Source organism: Populus nigra, chromosome 4, assembly GCF_951802175.1.
Source record: "Populus nigra chromosome 4, ddPopNigr1.1, whole genome shotgun sequence".
Taxonomy (NCBI): domain Eukaryota; kingdom Viridiplantae; phylum Streptophyta; class Magnoliopsida; order Malpighiales; family Salicaceae; genus Populus; species Populus nigra.
This window is the reverse complement of record NC_084855.1, coordinates 4,633,335-4,660,396: the sequence shown is the minus strand read 5'-3', so window position 1 is coordinate 4,660,396 and position 27,062 is coordinate 4,633,335. Positions and strand designations below refer to the sequence as shown.

Genomic DNA, 27,062 nt, shown 5'->3' with positions numbered 1-27,062 from the left:
ATTTTAAATTTGGTATCGTAATTTATTTCATTTTTTTTATAAAATTATTATAATCTCAAATAGACATTTCAAAAAATAGTTTGTATTCAATTTTTACATCCATCTATTTTTGTTATTGCATTATTAAATAAAAATTAATTTTAAAAATAAATATTTAAAACTTAGTAGAGTCTATAATTTAGGTCACGAGTTTTGTAAGTTAAGCCGTAAAACTCGGGTCAATCTAATATGTTACTTTTTCAATATTAAAAAAAAACAATATTTTTTTTTATTTTTTGAAATCAAACCAAGCTTTTGCAGGTCATCCGAGTCATCTCTAGACCCGTTCAACTCACGTACAAGTTAATTTTAAACTCGAGTTAGGTAGAAAGTTGGGTTGAAAGGTTTCATAGTTGATTCGTTAGGTCTAGTTTAATAACAATATCTTTTTAAATTCCATCTTCTATTTTTTTTCTTCTAGTTGAATACTTATTTGATTTTTTAAAAAATTAATTTTATCTTTTAATATTTAGTTAATTTTAAATTATTTTTCATAATTTATTTTACCTTACTTTCTACAAAATTATTACAATCTTAAACAAATATCCCGGTGTTTAATTTTAAAAATATTTATTTTTGTTATCGTATCATTAAATAAAAAATAGTTTAAGAAAATAAAGTTATTAAATCAAGCGGATTCCATAATCTAGATTGCAAGTTTAATGGGTTAAGTCACATAACCCGGATCAATTTAATATGTTATTATTTTAATACCTGAAAGAAAAAAAAAAAGATGGAATGCTCCATCGTCGTACCACAATCATAGTTTAGGAATGATCTAGGTAGCATGGAATGCTCCATCGTCGTACCAGAATCATAGTTTAGGATCAAGCTCTGGATAGTGTAGGATTCAAGAGGTGGCTTCTACGAGTTCAAGAGGTGGCTCCTACCCTTTCCAAAGACAGCATTTTGTTTCACATGATAATTTATAGCATGTTTATTTTTGTGTTTTAATTTTTTCTGAAAAAAAAATAATTTTTTATTTTAAATTAATATTTTTTTGATATTTTTAGATTATTTTAATATATTGATATTAAAAATATTTTTTAAAAAATAAAAAAATATATTTTTAAATAAAAAAGAATTAAAAAAACACCGCACTTTGAAACTGGAATCCTACACCACCTGCCTGGGACTCTATCGTGGTTTATAATTATGATGTGATCAGGACGCTACACGCTTGAGAGGGAAAGAATTTGACCACATCTAAAAATCATGGCAAGATAAAATGAGAAGTTAATGAACCTTTATGGAACAAAGAATATTCTTTCCGAACAACGAGGCTAAATGGATCAACTTAATGTTGCACTTGCAGGCCTAGAAGTTGTTCAGCTATGTACCAAGTCCCGAGTTAATAACTTTGAAGGGCTGTTCAGTCGGTAAAACCTTAGATTCACTCTTCAAAATCCCGAGTCGTATAGTTATTAAAAACTTATATAATTATTATTTTTATAATTTATAAAATTATTTAAGATATATCTAAGCCAACTTGAATATTTATATTAATAAAAATAAAAATAATGATATATATATTTTTAAAAAATCACCATCAACCAATGGTACTAATAATAAAAATGTTGAGAGCTGAAACAAATACTATTTATGATGGGTAGCTGACAATCACATTAATCGGTAGTTAGGTGATGTTAGTTGGCAGTTAGGTGATGTTAGTTGGATTATTGAATGATTGCTGAAGTTGCCCTCAAATAGAGCAATATTAATATTATATTTGTTAGTGTAATTATAATTGTTTGTTTTTTAAAATACTTTTTATTTAAAAGTATATGAAAGTAATATTTTTTTTTATAAAATTATTTTTGATATTAATACATTAAAATGATTTAAAAATATTAAAAAATTATTAATTTAAAACAAAAAAAAATAAAAAAATTAAATTTTTTCAAAAACATTTTTAAAATATAAAAATAAACATCACATGAATAGCTAAGATAAATCAAGACAAAAGAAGAGAAACACAAGAATAAAAAAGAGTTGTAATCTCACATTATTTAATAAAATCTTTACTTGTAAACATAGTCAAATTGAAGTTTACTTTCATATGCCTATCATTTCTTATTTTTCATGCTCTCCTGCGTCGGGAGGTTTTCGAAAGAAAAAAAGTTGATATACAATGATTAAAAATATATATTATTATTAAAAAAATCATTATAAATATTCTGCCAAGGGAAAGAAGCCATGCTTGATTTTTATTCTCACTTCCACTCTCCATTCTTATCCTCGTTTCATTTATCTCAACCGCGTAATAAGAATAAAACTTTCACTCTCATTCCTATCATTTTATTTTTATTTTTCCCTGTGAACATATTGGATTGGTTAATTACAATATTTTAAGGGATTTTAAAAATATAATTAAATTATTTTTTAAAATATTTTTAATTTACTTGAAAATACATTAAATTAAATAATACATTTTTATTTTTAAAAAATTATTTTAAAAAATTATTTTTAATATCAATTGCATTGATGGACTTGACGAACGTTGGTTGATGCTGCTAGAAACATGAAATTAAGAAGCCGATTCCGATAATTAATTCTAAATTAAGCAAAGCTTAAGATCAACTAATGTAAAATACTTAACCATAAATCATTCAAATTCATGAAATTAATTTTCAATTCGAGACCCATATGTTGATGCGATGCATGTGTACGCTTTTACATGAAGATCAACGTGGTCCAGAAATCGGATAAAGCCAGAAAGAGCAGCCAATTCGTAACAGGAGTTTGGGATGAATGTATAAGAAGATTCTTAGACGTTACAGCGATAAACATGAAACCTGTAACCATAGCATAACAACTGATCAACTTTGGTTTTTTTTAGCATCACAACCCACCTAGTTTTTTTTTCTTTTTGTTTAAGGTTTCCTGTAATAATATAAAGCTATTAAAAGGCTGTATCGTCTCCGACAATTTACCAATGACGCATTCTAACCTACTTCCTGCATGCATTACTTGATCCTGTTCAGGTTTCTTTTCACCTCTAATTAAGTCCCGAGATGATGGAAATTTCAAAAATAATGCGATTGTGATCATATATTATACGCTAGCTAGAGACAGCAAATTAATTAATGCTATATGCTCATGACACTTTGTTGTAGTGATGGTGCTTGCAAGAATTTTTTTTCCTTCTTTCAATCAATCTATACCAAGATACTCTTAGTTAATTAAATTAATGATATTTCGAGTGACTTTTGTCTTTTCTTTAAAAAGGGACAGTGGTTGGGTTAGACATGAATTTGATTACGCACGAGAGAATATTTGATGCAGTCCATTTCTTATCTGTATGATATTAATCAAATATTTTCCTGTTACATGTTAGTTGCCACCCTAACACACAATTATACCTAAGACGCGGTAATCGATACCACTAGCTAGCTAGTTAGAGAGGATGGGAGCATTTCGTGGGGGAAAACAAGCAAAGCGATGGATTAGCAGCAAATTGTTCACATTGAACATGTGAAAAGGGACGGCAATGAGATATATACATGATCCATCCTCATCAGAAACTGAACTTTCCACGCGTACATAATCTTTATCTCTCTCTAACGGGTTGAGCTGGGTTGAGTATCTTGTGTATATGGATTTGAAAACGAAGCGTGATCTTAATTTCATAAATCAACATGCCTCTGCGTGGATGAATCAATATCAGACCTTTGGTTTATGGACAGTGCACTTCTGTAACATCTCAAAATGAAGAAAGTGCATGGATAAATCTATTTGGAATCGAGGGAGTTCGTTGTACCATTTTAACTTGCTTTCGGTGTGTGTGTCTGTCTTGTTTAGTGGGTGGGGTTGCGCTGCGGTTTGGGAATTAGGTTGCCTGGCATAAAAAGAGCCAGAAAAAATGTTTGGCATTTTATTGCTTGAATCATCATTCATCATTCCGTCGATCACTAGTGACATTACTAGTCATTAATCCTGGGAATAATCATGCACGCCTATCGAACTACTTCATCAATATCACGTAAGATAATATGGTATTTTGGATATGAAATTAAGGGAAATCATGCAGGCCTCTAGGACTGCTTCTTTGATTTTTGAGGTTAACTTGAAGATAAATTAAATGATTGGAAAAGATGCGTCGACTAATAAATAGCAAGTTACTTAGGCGCGCGAGCGGTTCAAGATCTTACCGTATCCGTCAAATAATTCAAGGCAAGAAATTCTTGCGATGCTTACAGCTACAAGCCCACCACAATTTGAAGATGAAGTTCAATTATTGGGTGATAATCAAGGCTTATTGCTTTTGTTTTATCAACAAAGTTCAATTATTGGGTTCAATTAAGCCTTGATTATTATTATATAGGCGCTAACTATTAGTAGCTAGCCGCATTTAAGTTCACAGCATAATTACTTGTATAAGAAGATTATTTCAGGCGCATCCATTGTCCTCGTCCATGATATTTGTATATAATCTTATGCAAAGTGACAAACCATATATGACAACATCAGGACAAGATTACAGACGTGTAAAGAAGTGTAAAGACAAGAAATGCTGCTAAGGCAAACAGAGGGAAAGGAGCCTATACCTGCAATAAAGTTTCCTGGAGAGGGAGGACTCTTCAGCAAATTTAGCCTTAAAGCTTGCAAACGAGTTGGAGAAGTAGATGATCTCTCTCTTGGATAAGATTGTTGTCAAAAAAAGATGACGTGAAACACAACACTTTCAAATGTCTTTTAGAGGCTTTATAAGGCAAAGATGCATACATAGTCGGTATGCCCAACCCAGGAATCTGCTGGATAGCTCATTAAAACCCTTCATTATTCAAAGGAGCACAAGATTTTCTAGAGAAGCCCAAATTGGGTGTGCAAAAGATTTTATTCAGGTCTCCTTCTTGAAAGTGTTCGAAAGCTACCCCTTCTACGTACTGATCAGACTAAGATATATAAGCATATGATGTGGGCCAAATTTAGAGCTTCAAAGAACAGAAAAGGTATGCTACATTAATGTCTTCATACTTCATTTTATATTAAGATTCACTAACTCATAGACAAAGATAACTGGCTAGCTAAATCAATAGTGCTCTTATAGCTGCTTCTGTCCATTGTTTTCTCCCCGTCATCAAGTTGCCTCTTTTGTCAAACTTTGGTGTTCTAATTGTAATTCTGTTATTGGCTTATCAAATAAAAATTAGTGCTCGATCTTATAGCTTTCCACGACCTGAAATTTAGTGCCTTTTAATTAAATAAAAAGAAATAAATAATTAAATGTTTGAATTGATCGATCTACAAGCTGAAAATTTGAGATTACCTTTTAAATCAAAGAAATTAACACGTACGTACATGCCTCCTTAATTAACACTGAATTGGGTGCTACGGTTTTTCAGATGGGAAGGAATTCAGCGATGCCTGTAAAAGCTTGAATGTCAACGAAGAGTACCTTAGCGCTTTGCGAACCCAATCCTTTGCTGATTTTTTCACCAAGGCTCAATCACTTGTAAACGGGCCATCTTTTCCAACTCACTGCCATCGCAAATTTTCTGAAATTCTCCTGGAACCAGGTCAAGAATCTATACCTGTAATTCTCGAATCAGCTCTTCTTTCAAAAGTACCTGAACTCAAAGGGCTTATGCTCAATTACTTTGACGTCAGTGCTGAGGCTTCAAATATATGCAGCCAACTGCTAAAAAACATAAACCAAATCCAATCTAGTTACGTGTTCATTCAAAGAGTGCTAAATAGTATCGACGATTGCTCGCCTGAGAAAGTGAAATTGATTGTCTCGGAGCTGAACTCATTCATTATCCAAAGCAATCCGTTTTCAACCCCTAACAAGCATGACTTCAAGTTAATTAACGACAGGTACTTATTGGTTTTAAACCGCCTAAAATCCAAAAGAAACAAGGTGGCTAGGAAGATGAAGCTCATTGCATGTATCCATAAGGCTACAGGAATTTGCATAGCTGCAGCTTGTAGCTTAATTGCAATCACGACTATTGTTCTAGCAGCACATACTCTTACTGCACTGGTTATGGGCCCAGCCATTTTCAGCCTCCCAATAAAGCACTTCAAGAAACAGCTCACGAGTTTCAAGTTTCTGAGAAGTGGATTCCTGAGGAAAGTTGGGCAGCAACTTGATGTGGCAGCCAAGGGAACTTACTTATTGAATAGGGATTTTGACACAATAAGCAGCCTTGTATCTAGGCTTCACGATGAAGTTGAGCACGACAAGGCAATGATACAGTTCTGTTTGGAGAGAATAGAGGATAAGTATTCTTTACAAGCGATAAAGGAGCTGAAGAAGAGTGATATTGGGTTTAGGAAGCTGTTAGAGGAGCTTGAAGAGCATTTGTATCTCTGCCTGCTAACGATTAATCGAGCAAGAGCATTAGTGATCGAGGAAATCACAGCATCTAGCATTGAACATTTGAAGTAGAAGCTACAACAATACTTAATTTGTACAGGGTCACACGATTTTTTTTACATCAGTACTGATATATGATGTTCTTCCTAATATGTGTGAAGACGTCTATGGTTGTATATACTATACAGTTGATTTTCTGGAGAGAGATTCGACCATTTTTTCTGTAAATTGAGGCTGTTATTGACTGAACGAATACTAAGCTACCAAGTTACTTGGTCACACGTCGAGAAAGGGGCAAGGGCAATCTTTTTTAAAATGAGCTGCTTTTTTCAGTCATCTAATAGTTTAATTGTTTAAGATTGATGATATGTGACAAATTTATTTATACGAAGAGATTGATTTGATAGTAATTTTTTACTTAATTCCTGTTAATATATCAGACTCTCAAAAGGTTTTCTTTTCCGAGGGAGGGTTTGTTTAAATTTTTCAGACTGATAATTTTGCTCAGAGAAACTCATGGATAGTGCTATTAGAATCCAACCGGAGCTTGAATCGTTGAATGTGTCGGTTCATTGGTTCACCGGTCCAGTCAGTTCCAATTCAATGCCTAGGATGAACTTTCTTTTAAGATTTTTGTCATGTGACACATGACGGGTTGATCTAGAACTTATATAACCTAGTTCTTAATTAGTTCGATTTTGTTCAAACCAGTTCCTAGCCAAGTTCATTCTAGTTCTAACTAGTTATTACCATATCAATTACACTAATGATCCATTCTCTTGAATTGATCCAGTCTATTGAATTGGTCCAGTCTAATGTGTGGTTAATTGATTGAATCCATAATTGTAAAACTTTAAGTTGACTTGAGACTTGACCGAACTAAAATAATTTAAACTGGTTCAAGTAAAAAAAAAATAGAAGTAGAAAAAAACTCAACCAGTTAAAAATTTAAGTTGACATGTTGATTTAATTCTCTTGAGTCGATGAAAACTCGATTTTAAATCATTTGACTTTTTATGTATTTTTTATTAAAATATTATTATTTTATTTTTAAAAATAAAGGTTTATCTGCTTACAACTATGACAGATGGAATCAACTGGTTTCGTCTGGTTTTGAATCTTTTGATAACTAGAGAGCATCTCAAACGAAGAAGCTAAATGGATAGCTAAAAATAAAAAATTAATATTTTAGTTTTTTTTGCTTTTATTTTAAAAAAAATCAAATAAAATGCTAAAATATCTTTTCTTTTTCATAAATATTATTCCTACATATCTCTCAAAAGAGTCAAAACTAATAAAGTGAAGCCAACAAAAGAATAAGCCAATTAAATCTAGTCATGTAGAAAAAAATTAACATCAAAATCATTAAAAAAATAAAATATTTATTTATTTCACTTTAATAAAATTGGTTTTTCAAATGTATTTTTTTTCTTTGAAACATGCATAATAAAAAAAAATTATATTTATACTATTTAAAATATTATTTTATCAATTTACTTGGAGATGGTCTTATACCCATAGGTTCTAGCACATACATTTTTAATTATTATTATTTTAATAATTCTTGGGACAGCAATGTGCGGGTAGATGGAAGTGGGGACCATTATAACCCATATTACGATTTTGAAGTGTAATAGCCAGCCTGGCGCCATCAATGCCTTCGAACGGAAATGAAAATCATAATGGACCGGTTCAAGCGGTCCCAGTTCAATGCCTAGAATGAGAATTCTTTTAAGATTTTTATCACGTGACACATGACGGGTTTAGCTGGAACTGATACATCCATAAATAATAAAATTAAATAAAAATAATTTTAAAAAATAAAATAATAGCATATATCAATTTAGGTTAATTTTTCAATCCGCGTACTAGGTTACAAGACCATGATAACCTCATGAAAAGCAAGTCAAGACAAATTATGAAGCTTAATTTTCAATAAACTCAATGATAAATAATGAAATTGAAAAAAAATCAATTAAAAAAATAACCCGCTACAACTTAGGTTAACCTGCCAAATCCATAATCCGGATCAACCTCCCAAACCTGTGACCTAGATCATGAGACAGAAATAACTCAATAGAAAAAAATTAAAATAAAATATGAAACTCAATTTCTAATCAACTCAGTGTTGAAAGATAAAATTAAAAAAAAATTGGTTAAAAAATGAATATAAAAAATTAGTCGAGTCAATTTAGGTTAATTCACCAGACCCATAATTGAGAGTTATGAGACGGGAATAACTTCATAGAAATCTAACCGAAACAAATAACGAAGTTTAATTCTCAATCAATTTAATATTAAAAGATGAAATTAAAAAAAAATCAATTAAAAAAAAACTCGAGTCAATAAAATTAACTCGTTAAACCCGTGGTTTGAGTTATGAAGATGAGATAATCTGATAAAAAGTAAATCAAAAACAATTATAAAGTTCAATCTCAGATAAAAGTAATAGTAAATGATAAAATTAAAATTAAAATTAAAAAATATATATTAAAAAAATATTACAACAAATAATGTTTTATGAAGTAAATTTCTCTCATTTTTTAATTTTTTTTCTTTAAGTTTTTTTTTTTTAATATTAGCATGACAAATGAACAAGATGTGTGGCCTGTAAAACGTGCGCAACATGGCTCATGGGCCCGCCTCATAATATGTGTGCAGGGGGTGAGACATTTGGTAGCCCAATGCTAAGCCCATACCTAGATCTAGGTTTGATGAGCTGGGCTCGAGGCTGTTATGCCTGGATTAATCACCATCCGGCATCCATGCACAATTCCAGCACAACATGTTGTCAAAGGTGCACGTCGTGAATGAAATGAAATCATGTTGGTTGAAATATAGATGGCGAATACTATGCACAATGAGCATGCTTATTTCTGTGTTTAAAAAATGTTTTTGAGAATATTTTTTTATTTTAATATTTTTATATAATTTTAAATTATTTTTAATGTATTGATGTAAAAAATAAATTTTAAAAACTAAAAATTTTTATTTTAATATAATTATAAATAACAATATTTAAAAAAACAATCAACACTAATCCAATAAACTGCTTCATACGTCAAAAAGAGAACGGGAAAAAAAAAACTATCTGATAGCTTAAAAATTCGGTCGTTGGCTATGATGTCATTGAGTGTTGGATATTGACCTGATTAGGAGGGATGAGGTCATCAAATTTTTGGAAATTATGAACAGCAAGTATTGGGAATAATTTAATGTTAGAATCAAGAGAGTAAGAATTAAGAAACTTATAACAGCTAGTTCGTTGGCTCACATGTCATGTACAAAAATACGTGGAACAATGATTTTATTTCGACATATTATATGAAGACGCTGGAGTAGTAGTTGATCATCCTTCCTGTCTTTCGAAGTATAATCTTTCTGTATAATCTTCACTTTGAATTATGATGCCAATTCTTTCTGTATGCGTTTCTGCACGTTTTCAAGAAATTAATTATTGATATGATTTACGAATTTTAATTAATTATCTAAAACAATAACAGATTATTTAAAATTAAATCTTAGTTGTTTGTTGTCCAATAACTATATCAATATAATAACTTAAATTTTTAGATGAGATTTTAAGACATGATTTATATAATTATCTAACATATTCCCTCAAGTGAAAGCCTTTTAACTTGAAACTTGTAAAATTCAAACTCGTAACTGCTTGATTATTAAAATTTTGATATCATATTAAAAAATTATCTCAACACAATAACTTAAGTTTTTAAATGAGTTTCAAAATATAATTTTTATAATTCTCTAATATATCCCTTCAAGTGAAAATCTTTTAACTTAAACTTATATATATTCATATTAACTTGTGTTTAATTTTAATAAACAGAGATGATAAAATTCAAACTTGTGATTGTTTGGTCATTAAAATTCTAATATTATATCAAATAATCATCTCAACCTAATAATTTAAGTTTTTAGATGAGATCTCACCTATCATTTATTGGAAGTAATGAAGATTTAGGAAATAAAATACAGGAACAAGTAGTATAACCAGAGACTGGCCATCGGAGAATCAAAGTTAACAGGCTATGTAAATTTTTTTGCTCGAATAATTCTTAAGTCTTGACAGAGTATCAGCCAGAGAAACTGAGATTCTTTTCCTGCATTTCACGTTGGAAGATTATCGCTTTTCCCAAGTCAACGAGACGAAGAAGGGAGATTTATCAATTCATGGAAACTCGCAAAGCATGAGCCGGTGCAGCAATAACCAAGTGATTTAATGTAAGTTTTATATAAACATGATGCGATTTCTGTTAATGGTGAAGTGAAGAAGACGATATCTAATCACTTATAATTTTGTAAGAGCACAGGAAACTACTGATAAGTCACATGCTCTCTGCTTTAGAGGTATCCCCGGAGAGAAAAAAGGAAAAAATCATTTATTTTCGTGGAACAATGCAGCGTGTTCTTCTCTTGTTCGAGAATTGAATTGGTGCTTGCCGAGACAGAGAGAATGGAAGATTGGTTTTTGGCTAGAGATTAAGGTTACGATTATTGTTTGGGATAAGTTTGGCAAAGTTAATGGGAGTACGTTCTTCCCTGTTTGTCAATTTCTTACCGGATATTTGCTTTCACGGTGGTAATAGCTCAACTAACTCGGTGTTTTCCTCCTCCTGAAGGGTTTTCAGTTTAGACTTCTCATTCGTATTGTTATGATTATTGAGTTGAAATATGTAGATAGTAATTTGGTTTGATCTCTTAGAATAGTTTTATTATTCTTTTATTTTATTTTTTTCATCTATATATTTTTGGCATTTTGTATAGAAAAAAGGCAATTCTATTATGATACGAAATAGAGAGGGGAAAAAAAAAAAAGTCTGTCAGAATTACAAAGTGATGGTAGTCCACATCGTGAAAAATAAAATGAGAAGGGAGTTTTCGTTCATTAATTGCCTTTTTCTTCGAGGGCAATATTCTTCCTTCATTTTGGTCACTGCACACCATTCCCTTTCTTTTGCTTTAAAAAAAAAAGAAAAAGAAAAGGAAAACTTTAAAAAGCTTTGTATGTTTGTTAACGCTGTTTAACATATTTATTACAAGTAATTTTTTATTGGAAATTTATTAGAATATTAAAATCATAAAAAAACACTTAAAATATATTAATTTAATATTTTTTAAACAAAAACAATTTAAAAAATATTTTGAAAAGTAAATTAGACCACAATATTAAACACATACTAAATAGAACTTGATAAAAAGATTAAGAAAAAAGCCAAGATCCTAATGATTATACTTGACACTAAGTTCAGATTAATTTTATAATTAAAATCTCAAGCTGCAAACCACACAAGAAGCATCTAATAAATTTTTTTGAAGGGAACAAATCTAGGTTCTCTCTATGAACGTGGAGTTCTCTGTAGCAACACCGGGGATTGATTCAATACCCACGAAACCCTATAACATTGTTAATAGGATGGGGACATCTATCTCAACGTTGCATGAAAAAATCTCTTTTAGTGATAAGGTTCTTGGGATCAGATCACCACTTCCAACGAGAGACAAAGTGAATCTAACAAAGAACAAATTGGTGTGAATTGAGCATGATAATGGGAATAGATTGCAGCCAAATTTTTTTTATTGATGATGGAGTTTTTAACAATCTTTGCATTCTTTGACACAACTCTCTAATCATTAAACTTCCTGGTAAAAGCATTGGTTTCTTCTAGATAAAGTCAAGACTGAGGGGGATTTGGAAACTAACTGGTGACTTTGAGCTTATAGATGTCGACAATATTGGTTTCTTCATAGTGAAGTTTTATGTTGAAGATGATATGGAAAAGGTTATTAACGAAGGACCATGGATGATCTTCGACCATTATTTGGCAGTGCGTAACTGGTCTTTTGATTTCATTTCAACCACTACCGAAATAAATCGAATGATGGTGTAGACACTAAGTTCAGTTTAATTTTATAACTAAAATCTCAAGCTGCAAACCACATAATAAGCATCCAATAAATTTTTTCAAAGGGAACAAATCTAGGTTCTCTCTATAAATATGGAGTTTTTTGTAGCGACACTAGGCATTGATTCAATACTTAGTGAAGTTTGCTAGTAACTTGGGTAAGTATCTTGGTTTCCCATTGATGCATGGAAAAGCTAAGAAATCCGATTTCAACTTCATCTTGGAGAGGATTCAATCGAAGTTGGCAACTTGGAAAGGTCGATTGTTGAATAGGGCAAAGAGGGTCACTATTGCTAGATCAGTGATTAATGTTATCCTCATATCCTATATTCAAACATTGTGGCTTCCTCAAGCCATTTGCAATGGCATTGACAAAATCATTAAAAACTTCATCTGGAGCAGGTCTGCTACAAGGCGCAGTATCAATCTTGTAAATTGGGATACTATTTCACGCCCAAGAAAATCTAGGGGGTTGGAAATTGGAGAATCAAGACTAGCTAATGTTGTTTTGCTAGGCAAGCTAGTATGACAGATTTGTAGTAATGGGGAGAAACCATAGGTTAGCATTCTGAAGTACAAATACTTGAGGCACACTCATTTATTACAAAGATCAACACCCTATTTTAATGCACTTATCATGTGGAGAGCTATTCATGAAGCTTTCATTCTATTACGTGACGGGTTCTCATATAAGATTGGTACAGGGAGCTCTCCTTTTGGTTTGACAAATGGCTAGATACTGGCCCTATTGATGGGAAAATTGATATGGTACACAACAGTGACTCAAACTTAAGAATCAAAGATTTGTGGCTTGCTAGTACTTGGAATTGCAGCAACTTGGTGACAATGCTGCCTGACTTTGTGAAACACCTTATTATGGCAGTCGACATTATTCCCTCTATTCCTCGTTCAACTGACATGGTGATTTGGGGAATGAATGATACATGTGTTTATACCTCTAAATCATCATTTCTTTTGCTACTAAACAAATCAAATACGCTGCTTGTTAATTCTATTTGGCCTCGGGTTTGGAAACTAAAGGCTCCTGATAAAATACGCATGATACTTTGACAAATTGTCCATGATAGTCTTCCCACGAACCTGCTTAGATATAAAAGGAACATTGCTAACTCTCCTAATTATGGTTGATGCAACTAGGAGGAGGAGGCTACTTTGTATTGCTTGTGGGACTGTTTCTTTGCCAGGGATAGGTAGACAAAGTTGGGTCTTGTTAATACTCATGATTTTTGGAACTTTGATATGGTGAAATGATGTAGAGATATGGGTGTTTCTAATGATTCTTTCATTTTTCTTTCGGGTATATGATGGATCTGAAGGCGCAAAAACATTATTGCATATGGTGATAATTATACAGGTGAGAGTTGGATTCTGGGGCAGGAAGGATTATCTTTGTAATGCTTTCACCATGCCTATTATCAACCATAAACATGAAATTACTATTTCTTGGTGTGGACACGATAAGGGGTTTGTGAAATTAGATGTTGATGGGAGCTCGCAAGGTAATTCTAAAAAGATTGGTTTTGGAGGCTTCATAAGGAACAATAAGGGGAAGTGGCTAGTAGGTTTTACCAGGTTTGGTGGTATTGACACTAACCTGCTTCCATAACTTCTGGCTATTAAACATGGATCAGCTCTTGCTTGAAATCAAGGCTTTACGAGGATCATCTACAATTCTAAATCCTGAATGGCTTGAGATTTGTTCATGAGAGAAACTTAACTTTTCATAGGCTTGGGGCTGTTACTACGAATATCAAGGAGCTTCTCTCAAGGGATTACGAGGTCCATCTTGCTCATACGTTGAGGGAAACCAACTCATGTACTGACTTCTTCCAGCAATTTGATGACAATGCTGCTGACTTTGTGAAACACCTCCTGTTTTCAAGACCAAGCGCACTCTTGCTTGCAGATTCCACAAGTACTTGTTATTGTAAAAGAATTTAATTTTTTATTTATTTTTCCACCGTAAAAAAAAGGATTAATTTTACAATTACGTGTATATAATTAAATTAGAAGTCCCATCAGTTTAGCCAACGAATCAAAGACCTGTTTCCTTGTTTATTTATACAAACGACAAAAAAAAAAAAACTCCTTTTCTTGCTTCGTGAGATGTATCCAGGAGTTTCCTTTTCCTTTCATTTTTCCTTTTCTCACCCCCTGTAACCTCGACTTGCTTCAAGAAGTTTCCTTCTTGTTGATGGGTTCGAATCTTTAAATAATATTTAAAATATTTTTTTCTCATGCATAAACAGATTAAAATAGAAAATACATTTTATATACTTTTAAGAGTATGTTTTTAGTTTTATTTGCCAAGTAAATTAATTCGAGGTTACCATTAATTCTTGAAAACAAATGTTTACATTCAAACAATGTACTAATAAAGAATTATTTTATTATTTTTCTTATAAAATAATAACCTTGCTATTTCTTATTTTAATTCTCAGCACATATACTCTTTTTATATCAAAATTAAATTCCATCTTCAATTTTAATTCAGGTTTAAGTAAATCAATGCACATCCATAATTAATTTGCCTAATTTAATGTCTATATTTTAATTTCACCTCTTTCTTTTTTCCTTTTGTTTTAAAATCCAAATTTAACCTTTTTTCTCGTTCGTCAAAATCGATCCATCTAAAAAAAATCGATCCATTTTATTACCACTGGTCACGACATTTTCAACGGTCCACCTTCGAAAAGAGTACTTCCTCCCTCGGTGTCCTTGTCCTCACTCTCGGACACAGTGAATTAAAGTAGACTTGCTCCCATATAATCAACCGACCGTCCTGATGTCCATCTCCTTAACTTGCCGCTTAGTCTAAAAAATCTCGAGCTCTCCATCTTTCAGAAAAAAACCCAATATTTTTATCTGTGTTTTTTTTTTTCCTTTAATCAAGTGATCGTCGTGATTGGTGAAGTATGTGATCGTTGAACTATCAATGAGTAGAAAAACAGCCCTCATCTTCTCTGCGTAGATGGAAAATTATAGTCTTGGATATGTATAATTCATGTTTCTGTAGGGTTGTGTCTTTCAGGTTTTTTTTCTCTTAAATATTTTAATCTCCATATCTTGTGTTAAAGGTGAATTCTATTGAGCTTAATTCTTGCCTTTTATGGCGGTTTAAAGTTTTAAACCCCCCCGCAACCGCCTTACTTAACGTTCTTTGTTTTTCCAATTGACTGGTTGTTGTGGTAGTCTGTTTGTTTGCTTGCTTTAGTGTATTTCGTATAATAGCATTTAAAAGGCCTAAATACTAGCCTGTCTTTGGACTCTTGGCGCATACCCACCTTGTCTTTCTTCCCTGTTCACATTTAGTTTCTGTTTGTAGTTAGAATTTAAAAATTGTGTCATGTGCTTGAAGGCTATTGGACTTCTGGTTATTGTTGACTGTGCTTCCTGGTAGGGTGGTTAGCTGTAGTTTCGGAGTGGTTTGCGTGGGTGACTTGGAGTTGTTGTTGAAGGGTTTAGATTTGATTATTTGTGGGTGTTTTAAGCTCAAATTCTTGAGTAGAAGCGAGGGTTTGCTTATTGGGAACTGCTGGTGAAGGGTTTAAGATTTGGGGGCATTGTAAGATCGACTTTATGAGTTTGGTTAGCGGGTTTTAGAGTTGGAAACCCGAAAAATTGCATTGAGGTTTTTACTGTTGTGGAGTTGGGTCGAGTGAAGATTTACTTGCTGGTTCTGTTCTTTCGCATTTTGAGACTGCGTGGCTGGTTGGAAACTGAAATAAGAGATTGTTGGAGTTGCTGATCAAGTGAGGTTCAGTGGTTGAGGCTGCTAATTAGATGAAATGGGTAGTAATGCATTTGATCATCCATTAAAAAAATCAGAAGAGGAAGGACTTGAAAGCAACTATAAGCTGAAAAGGAGTATTGATCAGATCAGTGGTGGTGATGAATCGGTAACAATTGATTATGCGTCCTCAGAGGAACAGTCTGAAGCAGGTCCTCTTCAGGAAGCAGAGAAGCAGAAGACAAAGTCAGGGAAGCAGTCATCAACTCTAGAGATTTTCAAATCAAAAGAATTGAATTTTTCTCCTTCACCTCGAAAAGGTTAGTATCTAGTTACTTGGCAGCCTAATAAGTAATCATTTCTTTTGCTTTATACAACATATCTGAATGAAACTTCACTACACGTGCTGAATTTATTCCTAAGAGTCTTCATCTTGATTATTTTTCTATACTTGAGAAAGCAATAATCCTAATCCGGTTCTGGTTTTGAAAAACTCGTTGCACGAAGTATTTATGTGCTGTTCTTTCATAATTTGCACATTGGAAACTGAATACCGATTTTCTGTTCCAAAATTTATCTTACATTTAATGCTACATGGTTAGGATTGTTTTCCTGTTTGTATTGTTATAGAGTTTATTTGAAATGTTTTCTGATGTCAAAGCATCTGATCTTGAAGGCATGAATCGCTGCATCACCACACCTGTTGAAACTCATAGACACGCGCTGTTCAATGATGATGATAATATTACATTCCATAGATCCATGACGGAGAACAGGGCTTCAAGGCATGAGCTAAAATTGGACAGACTGTCAGAGCGTGAAAAGGTAATTAGCATGATCTAATACATGGGTCTAACTGCAAGTTTCTTCATGCGTGATCATATGTATTGTTTGGAACCTATGCAAAAAGGCCAGAAATGCTTTCTGTGCATTATACATGTACTCTTGTCTGATTGTATATGATTTCCACCTCATGCTGCATCTCCACCTAGAATATGCTCCCCTCCGATTTCTTATCTCTTTCGAGAATTTCCCAGTTTTATTTTAACTCAAATGACATTATTTGTGTTACGATACTCATAAACCAACATCTATGACTGCTGGAGTATCTGATAGCCTGCCTCGCTTTCCCCATTAACAAGGTTTCTGATATGAAAGTTTTATTCGCTCTATGACATTTATTGCTAGTTTATTGTGGCAATCTGATGATCAGTTATCAAGCGAGATGTTTATATCATTCACCTTGCTCTCAACCACTAACTTTTTCATGATTGAGTATTATTTCTTTCTATTGTTTATGAATCTTTTTATACTTTTCAGAAGAAACTTATCATAGAGCTAGTCAAGATCCAAAACGATGGAACAGTTGAAGTTGATATAGATGAAAATGCTCCTGTTGCTTCGGAGTTGTTAGAGCTTCACTCAGTTGAAGGGGCATCCTTTTATGTCAATGAAAGCATTTCTGGTTGCAATAAATCAATCCCAAGATTGAAAGTTGCCATGCTTGTGGTTGGAACAAGAGGAGATGTACAGCCCTTTCTAGCCATTGCAAAAAGACTTCAGGCATGTTCATAGTAATTTACTGCTTGCTGTGCTGTTTTTGCATTGACATTTATGCCCTATATCCCGGTTCCAACCTCTTGTATGTCCTGCATATGCATTCCATTTATTATATTATTCATGTTTCTTTTTCTTTTTTCTTTATTAGTTAAGAAAGAGTCATGTATTTTGTATTATGTCCTTGTTATTTGCAAAAATCAATGGCAATTTTGCCTATGGTTCACCGGTAAAACCCCAATGTCAGTGTCAAGTGTTCCCTAATCTCTATTCTATCATTACGTGTTTTATAATCTGATTTGCAGCAAAAATAATGATCCAATTTTTTTTCTAGCAGGAATTTGGTCATCGTGTTAGGCTAGCCACTCATGCTAACTTCAGCGACTTTGTAAGATCGGCCGGTGTAGATTTCTATCCTTTGGGCGGTGATCCTCGGGTGTTGGCAGGATGTAAGAACTCCCTATTCTTTTGAAGCTATTAAAACCATTCAATTTTCTATTTGGTGCAACTTAAGATATGGTGTCCTTAAAACTCCCCTTAGATACTTTGGCCTGTTTTTACTGTCCTAGATGGTCAATTTTTTTTTTCCAATTTTGCTGTTTTCCTTGATTTGTTTGTGTTATGCTAAATGTGAGGACTTAATTTCAGATATGGCCAGAAACAAAGGTTTCATCCCATCCGCGCCTGGAGAAATATCCATACAGAGGAAACAACTGAAGGCCATTATTGAGTCTCTTCTTGCAGCATGCACAGAACCAGATATGGAAACTGGTGTGCCTTTCAAAGCCCAGGCAATTATTGCCAACCCTCCAGCATATGGTGAACAAACAGAATTTGAAATTTCCACATCAGAGTCACTGTCTTAAGGGTATAATAAAGACATGATGGCATGCATCAAACTCTAACCTGCCCCTATGTTGCAGGACATGCACATGTTGCTGAAGCTCTCGGTGTACCGATTCACATTTTCTTCACAATGCCTTGGACGTGAGTATCAAGTGATCACTTGCTTGTAAATCTGACACTAACATTACTAGCAATACTTGAATCATCAATTTGAATAACATTTGTTTTGATGTAAATCTTCTGTTACTTGCTATGGAAAATTATGTTTTTTCTTATGTTTCCTAGAAAACAAAAGCATTGAGGACAGCAGTTTTTTTTAGTTGTTTTCAAATTTAATGGACATGCTTTTTTAACACTAGTTTAACCCAAAGTAGTTCACATGAGTGCTTGAGTTTTCTGCTAGTTATTTTGATATATGTGACCTGGAAATTTTTCATGCATTCTTCATAAGTGAACATGGATTTCTGAGTTAAGAAGAATTAGATGGATCTTGCAAATCAATGTTGTTTGCAAGGGGGCAGGGGATACTGAAAGTTTCAAGCTTATACAAGTCCTAGTATTTTGGTCATGATTAATAAAACAGGAAAAAGAAGGTTTAGAGACTGGTATTAATTGAAATGGAAATTAGAGGAGAAGGTTATTGAATTTTAAACCATGTTATATTTAGTGAATGATACTTTATTTTTTGTTTGTTTGTTTGTTTATCTGTTAGTTTTTTACTCGAGGCTCTGCCTTCTCACTTCCATCTTCAATAGGCAGGCCAACATATGAATTTCCTCATCCTTTAGCACGTGTACCTCAAAGTGCTGGTTATTGGGTATGTTCTTTCTTGGTGCCACATCTCACTATGATTTCTTTTTACCTGTGAATCGTTGGACTAATTTCACCACAAACTGTTTGCGTGGATCCAGCTTTCATACATAGTTGTGGATTTACTGATATGGTGGGGAATAAGAGGATATATTAATGAATTCAGGAAAAGAAAGTTGAAGCTTCCACCGATCGCCTACTTAAGTATGTACCATGGATCAATATCTCATCTGCCAACAGGTTATATGTGGAGCCCCCATCTTGTGCCAAAGCCAAGTGGTAAGATTTTCATTAGTTATACTGTTGTTAATCATTCTCAAGCTCGGATGTCTATGTTGCTGTCTTCCTTACATTACCTTTAATCGGTAACTCTTTGTTAAAGTGCTCTAAGATGCTACTTTCTCCAAATTATATTCCTCTATTTCTCAAACAAAATCCTTTGCAACTGTTGAATATGGTAAAAAGAAATTATTGGATGTCAAAAACTTATTCAACAGCAAGGTTCATAGAAAAATGTTTCTGTTTTTAATTACTGGCATTCACCTAGGATTGGTTTTTTACTTACCGAACTATGGTGAAAATACTTTTGAGGTTATTCCTTCTCTAAACACTTTTCATGTTTCTATTGCTGAAGAACAACTTAGCTATTTACATGGTTAAAAGAGCCACAAACTCATCATTAATTCTAGGTTGAGTACTAAAAAGCTGGAAATCTGCAGAGAGCCAGTTTAATCAGATAATCACTATTTTGTTCATTACGTTTTTTTGTACTTATCAATGCTACCGTTTTTTTCCTCTAGGAGGGAGAGCTAGCCAGACCAATCTTTTTATTTGCTCTCAACCACTAATGCTATTTGGAACTCTTTATCAACTTTGATCCCCCCCCTGGTGGTTCCTTTAGTGACATTTAGGGTGTTTTCTTTGTTTTTTTGTACAATCCTTGCTATAATCTTTTTATATAGTTGAGTTCAAATGTTTGTGCTTCATATGTATAATCAACTTTGTTAACAAATCTGCAGACTGGGGACCCTTAGTAGATGTTGTTGGTTATTCTTTCTTGAACCTTGGATCAAAATATGAACCTAAAGAAGAGTTCATGCAATGGATTCAGAAAGGAAAGGAACCCATATATATTGGATTTGGGAGCATGGTACGGTGATTTCCCTCAAGCTGTTACAGTTACATTTTCATGGATTTTTTGTTTGTTTGTTCTGTTTGTTGGTTGATGCACCTCGCATTGCAAGATTTTTTCTCTAGGTTTTATATAGTAGTAGTCCTTTTGATAGGTGCATACTGTGATTTTTACTGTGAATCTCATTGGTGTAAGCTAGATTGTGAACCAGAATAGCCTTTACTATTGATGAATGAATGAGGGCAGGAAGATTTGGGGATTGTATATGTTGGAGCTTGGTTGTAATTTAAATTATTTTCCTATGATTACTTAGTGTTAGTGACAAAATAACCGATGATATATGGACATAGTAACTCGTGGGATCACAAAGTTCACTTTTAAAATTGCGCTTCTCTGGAAAGGCCTCTTTGAGAAAAAAAATCTCTGTACTTACTGATTTTGTAGATTGGTCTATTATATGTTTGAAGCAATGAAGGATGAATTAATTAACTTGAGTAAAAGTAGCTCTCTGATATTTTAGACCAAATCTTCTCAATTACAGCTGAGTCCTCTGCTAAATTCCTATTCTCTTATGACATATTGTTAGTACTTTAGGTATATTGTTGTCTGTACTTTTATTGGAATATTGCATTTTTGCATGGTCTAAACTCCAATGAAGATTTATGTCTATAAATAAATTTTGCAATAGTTGTAAGCATGCATCAATGGGCTTGTGCTGTTATGGCATATTATTTTTCTCTGTTTTTTTCGTATACCTGAAAATTAAATGTCTATCAACCCTTCTGTCTTCTTTCCATTTTATTTCTTGTTTTCTTCATTTATTTATTTTTAGAGGCTATAATTGAAACAATTATTTGCTGCTTGTGAAGCCTCTTGAAGATCCCAAGAATACGATGGACATAATATTGGAGGCTTTGAAAGATACTGAACAAAGAGGAATAGTTGATCGAGGTTGGGGAGATCTTGGAAATTGTAAGCATTTTACTTTCTTTTCCTATGCCTGCTTACAGATTTCGATCACCTGTTCAGAAAGTCACATCATAGTAGAGTTCTGAGTTGCGTCAGTGTGGAAATTAATATCTGTTTACATAGGGCTTTGTTGACTGGTGAATCTCCATCATTCTTTTCTGTCATTTTACCTGGTTCTGGTGAGCGATTTTGCAATTTCTTCGATAATAGTTGAAAGAAATGCTTCGCAGTGGCATAACTGAAGCTTCTAATTGAATATGCTTTATTTAGCTGTACAGATATCTACTCAACTAGAGTGTGGCACTTTCCTAGATACCAAATAAATGTACTAATGTCCATATGTTATTACTTCCCTGGCTGATATTTAGCAGGATCGGATTGCCTTCTGAGCTTGAATTTTGCTTTCCCGTTCCCTTTTTTCTTTTGTTAATACATTTTTCTTCTATCCCATCCATAAACCGCCATAACATGTTTGATGATACATTGTTGAATTCCTCATGTATTGTTGCTGATTTGTCATCAGTCATTATAATAGTTGAAATTTCTTTCCATTGTATGGCTTTTGATTTTTAAATGAAACCACATATACTAAATTGAGAAATATGTATGGTTTCTCTTCTGATGGAAACTGTTCTTGCAGTCATGGAAGTACCTGACAGCGTCTTCCTTTTGAAGGATTGCCCTCATGATTGGTTGTTTCCTCAATGTGCTGCCGTGGTGAGTGATATTATAAGATTGTGATTATGTTGCAAATTAAACCTTTGCGCAGTTGGCCAGTATGGCCTTTGCCTTTTCCTTCTCCTTTTACCCACCCTATTAGACAATCATAAACAATACTGGGATCTCTGCTGTTGCCTAGATTTATTGATATGGATAGAAATGGCTTGCTATTAGCACTACACACCTTCAGTAGAATGTTGTGTTACTCGAGTATGTTGGTTACTTTTGTAACTGGATGATTGATTGGAAGCTTTTTACAACAATATGCAGGTTCATCACGGTGGTGCTGGAACCACGGCTACTGGGCTAAGAGCTGGGGTAATGCTCCTTTTAGATAGCTTAATATTCTCTTGAATTCATTTGAGAATGTCTCATCTAAATAAATCAGTTTCATTAAGATTATTCTGTCCTGAAGATTATCATGTGAATGAATCCAAATTCATGCTTGGAAATGGCATTAAGAGAGTTTGTAACCTATTCAAGTTATGCAACTCAATTGTTTATTAGAACCAAGTTCACTTTTTACATGCTGACCTTGTCTCCTTCAAAAATGTTAATTACAGTGCCCAACAACTATAGTGCCATTCTTTGGCGACCAGTTCTTCTGGGGTGATCGAGTGCATCAAAAAGGGCTGGGGCCTGTACCAATACCGATAGCTAAGCTCAGTACTGAGAACCTTTCAGATGCAATAAGGTTCATGCTAGAGCCTGAGGTAAGCAATATGTTGTGCATGGCCTCCCAATTCATAGAAGAGTCATTTCATAGAATATCACAAATATGTTAGATTTCACTGATATGATTTTATCGTCACATTAGTGTTTGTTTGTGGTTGCAATAGTAAATTTTTTAGATCAGAAAATCTTGCTAGTTCCTTTCTTGGATAGATTTCTTATAAGCTGATCATTTCAGTCATCTTTTAAGATATAGGACTCTATCAATTAAGCTGCAACAGTGTTTCTGCTGCATAAACTTCCTCGCACCTGTCTGGAGTTTGCAAGGAACTTCAGATTTTCTCTTTATTCTTTGAGAGAGTTAAATACAGATCAAAACAAATACAAGTGAAATTTTGATGTTTTATTTAACATTAGTATGAAAGATGCACTTATATCTTCTGGAAAAAATCATGAACTGGCAAAGAAGAATTATAAACAGAGAAGTCGTAGACCCATCCATTCTATTTTCATAATAATTCTCAAATTACGTTTTCAAGAAAGAAAATAGATTCTTAATGATGCAAAATATATTTGGAAACTACAATGTTTTTGTTATGGCTTACTCCCATCTAGTTTTCTCTGAATCGGGTGGCTCCTGCTGGCTGTTATAAAAATCCACATCAAAGGTGTTTTCAAGTTACAGAACGATTTAATGCGCTCAAGAAGACAAAATATTTATGGAAACTCTGCTGAATTTAGGTTCTAATTTTAGCATAATTTTACATGATTAACCATTTTTGAATTCTTCCTCTACTATGTTTGCATATCAACCATCATGTTAGCTTAACACCAAAATGCAACATGAAATGGGAAGTTCCACGGTCAATCTTCCTATGCACTACTTTTATAAGGATGCCTTTTCAATTCCTAATGGGACTTTTAACATGGCCAGGTTAAATCTCGAGCTATGGAATTGGCTAAGTTGATAGAAAATGAAGATGGCGTTGCAGCTGCAGTTGATGCATTTCACCGGCATTTACCCCCCGAGCTACCCTTGCCTACTTCGTCATCAGAGGACAATGACCAGCCAAACCCCCTGCAATGGTTCTTTATTCAAATTGAAAAGTGGTGCTGCCTACCTTGTTCGTAAGCTTCTCCTGGTGTCTTTGTGTTGTGCAGATATGCTTTTTTTTGTTTTCATTTTCTTTTGATCATAGATATCTTATGATTTGTTTTGACATTTCATTCATTCCATTCTTAGCTGGTATAGTATTGAGGGATAGTAAAAGGCAGTATCAGGTTATATTTTTTTCCCCACAGCATTAGCTTTTTGTTACATTTATTTTGATCGTCGTCTCTTTACATTTGTAATAGTAATATGAAAATCAGGGAGTGACACACAACTCAAACCAGTTTACTGTTTGTTTTCCTGTGTTTGAAATCAAAGGCAAGGCCTTGCGTTAATAATGGTATTGAACTGGATATTTCGCCTGGCCCTTGATCATGGGTTGAATATTTTTCTTCATCATCAATGAACCACCTGAACCATGGGTTATATTCCGCCTGAACCACCTGTCATAAAGATCAGTAGCCACCAAGTTCCCACTATTGTACCTCATGTTGCCATCGTTTGTCCTTCCCGTCAAAGTGGTTGATCCATGAGATGCACCATGTACCCGTGCTACTGTCGCACCTGATGTTCCATTTGTCTCAAAACCATAGCCTTAAAATTGCCAAACTCCTGATGAATTGTCAACCCTACAAAATAACAAAGCAAAAACAGTTGGACAATGAACCATGTCTCAGTAGTATTATATAATGCTAATTATCTTATAACCATTTTAATTCAAGAATAATTTTATAATACATTTTTTAAAAAAAAAATTGGATTTGAAACTTGCACAAGTTTATAATGTAATGTGTTTAATTTTATTAATTAAGTAAAATGATAAGATTTAAATTTATAACTATCTAATAAGGTTTTAAAGTATAATTTATATTATTTAGAAATATTTACAGGACAAGTATTTCAATGGCTAAAAGGAGAAGTAGGAGAGGACAATATTGATTTTTTTTCAATAAAATACTTATTTTTAAAATAATTATATGAGATTTTAACTTATAATTATTTAGTCATTAAATATTTTATACTTAATTTTATTGATGAAAATATAGGTAATGAGATTTGTTCACCTATAATAATATATAAAATTTAAGTTATTAGATGTAAAATATATTATTCTTTTACCACTCATGACACAAATATTTACAAGTCATGAAACAAGCAAGAGCATTGTTTTTTTTTTTTTTTTTTGGTTGCCAGCCCCAGTATACGGGTTGTCCCGACTAATCTGGTGGTCGCCCCGGGTCGCATGCCTGGCAGTGGCAGGTGAGGCTAGCAATGAGTGTTGCTGCATGCACGAGGACTCAAAACCGAGACCTCGCCTAAGCGGAACAAGCTGCTTACCACTTGAACCAAAATGGGAACTCAGAACTGAACGTCGTACTTGGGTGAATGTCTTTTCTTGCAATTGAATAGTTTTTTGAACTAAAGCCGAAAATGAAAAAACTCTCGTCGAAGAGGAGCTGCCCAGCAAATCATCAGTGAGGCTGGTGCATTATTTTATTGAAGGGAAAATATTATTATTATTATTTTAAATTATCATTACCTCCACAGGCACGTTCAGTGGCATTTTTTGGTTGGTTAGTGGCTACTTTATATCTATGATTTCTGTATAATGTCACGTCTCCTTAATTTCACCTTAGCATCATTACTCATGCAGTCAGTCAGTCAGTCAGTCAGGTTGGAAGCAGCTGTCTCTCTTCTGGGCTCCTCCTTCCATTTCGTACGGTGCACGAGAAGCCATATTTCAACTTTGATTCCTCCGTTACCGCATCGACCTTACCTCGTGTTCCTTGTAAATGATGGTGCGACTCTTGTAACTAAATCTAGTTCTCAACCCAGACAAAATAGAAATCTACTATTGATTTGATGGTTTCCGAGAGTTGTTTTACATGATCGGATTAATTTATTAGTATTTTATAAAATTTTAAAGTTAATAATTAAATAAATTTTTGTAATTCTAAAATTTATAATACTTAAATTAATAATTTTTAAAAAATAAATTCAAAATATAAACAGCTCATAAAACCTAACCGATTAAGTTGCAAGCTACACCAAGTTAAGAGTTATAGTTTTAATTTTACGTCGAATTGCCTATAATTAATCTTTGTTAGAGAATAATATAAATCATATTCTGGGATCTTATCTAATAGCTTAAGTTATTGGGTTGAGATGGTTCTTTAACATGGTTTCAGAGTCTTGATGACCAAGCAGTCATGAGTTCGAATCTCATCATTTCTATTTATTTGAAAAAAATTAAGCACAAAGTAATATAAATCTATGCAAGTTTCAAGTTCAAAAATTTTTTATTTGAGGGGATCTATTAAAAAATAATATAAATTATATTTTAAAATATCATTTAATAATTTAAATTATTAAATTGAGATGATTATTTAATAATTTTTAATTATACGCTGATAATGGATTGATGATAATGGTTAGAACGGCTCGTAGCTACGTGTATGTCTAGATTTAAAAATCATAGCATGTGGCTCATGCTAAACCTATACCTTGATCCTAATAACAAGGTTTTTTCTGCCCTTCACTTTGACCCAGCTGCGGTGAAGAGTACTCTCTTGGAGGCATCAGATTCATTGATCATATCAGCTACTCAGAAACTATTTTTATAGCTGGCACTAACAGAAAACAGAGCTAGCAGGAACAGAGATATATATGAATAAATTTTCTTCTTGATTATAATATTTTTCTTGCCATAGTAAGCTTAATTCAGCTGCACGTATTTAAGTAATAATCATATATATGATACACTCTCACTTCTTATATATTTTGATGTCTCTCCACCTTGATTCCATGTAATAGGTAATGTTACGAGGAGCAGCATAAACTCCGCATTTGAAATAGAAGTCGCCTGGCCCTCGACCCTTGGTGGAATACTTGTGCTCGCCATCAACGTATACAGTCACCCAATCTCCATCCACATCGTGGATTATGTTTAGCCTGAACCACCTGTCATAAAGACCAGTAGCCACTAAATCCCCGCTGTAATATCTCAAATTGCCATCATATATCCTCAGAATCAAAGTGCTTGCGTCCTCAGCTGCACCGTGTATCTGTGCTACTGTCACGCCCGATGTTCCATTTGGCACGAAACCATAGCCTTCAAATTGCCATACTCCTGATGTATAGTCAAGACCCTGCAAAAACAAGATAAATTAACCAACGAGACACTTGGTAATATAATCGTGTCTATCTAT

At 33.4% G+C, this 27,062-nt stretch overlaps 2 protein-coding genes across 2 annotated transcripts; both read left to right on the top strand.

Annotated features, from left to right (window-relative positions):
• The first annotated feature begins 4,638 nt into the window (after positions 1-4,638).
• On the top strand, positions 4,639-6,632 carry LOC133690697 (UPF0496 protein At1g20180-like). Its single transcript, XM_062110955.1, has 2 exons — positions 4,639-4,991; positions 5,385-6,632. The coding sequence occupies exons 1-2, from the start codon at positions 4,952-4,954 to the stop codon at positions 6,431-6,433; spliced, it is 1,089 nt and encodes a 362-aa protein (XP_061966939.1). The 5' UTR covers positions 4,639-4,951; the 3' UTR covers positions 6,434-6,632.
• Positions 6,633-15,071: 8,439 nt separating this feature from the next.
• LOC133692548 (sterol 3-beta-glucosyltransferase UGT80B1-like) lies at positions 15,072-24,237 on the top strand. The gene is made up of 14 exons (XM_062113588.1): positions 15,072-16,356; positions 16,713-16,861; positions 17,357-17,599; positions 17,931-18,042; positions 18,242-18,412; positions 18,517-18,580; positions 19,199-19,256; positions 19,351-19,528; positions 20,269-20,399; positions 21,251-21,353; positions 21,991-22,067; positions 22,341-22,388; positions 22,634-22,783; positions 23,677-24,237. Exons 1-14 carry the CDS (start codon positions 16,095-16,097, stop codon positions 23,872-23,874), a joined length of 1,944 nt encoding a protein of 647 aa, XP_061969572.1. The 5' UTR covers positions 15,072-16,094; the 3' UTR covers positions 23,875-24,237.
• Positions 24,238-27,062: the final 2,825 nt, after the last annotated feature.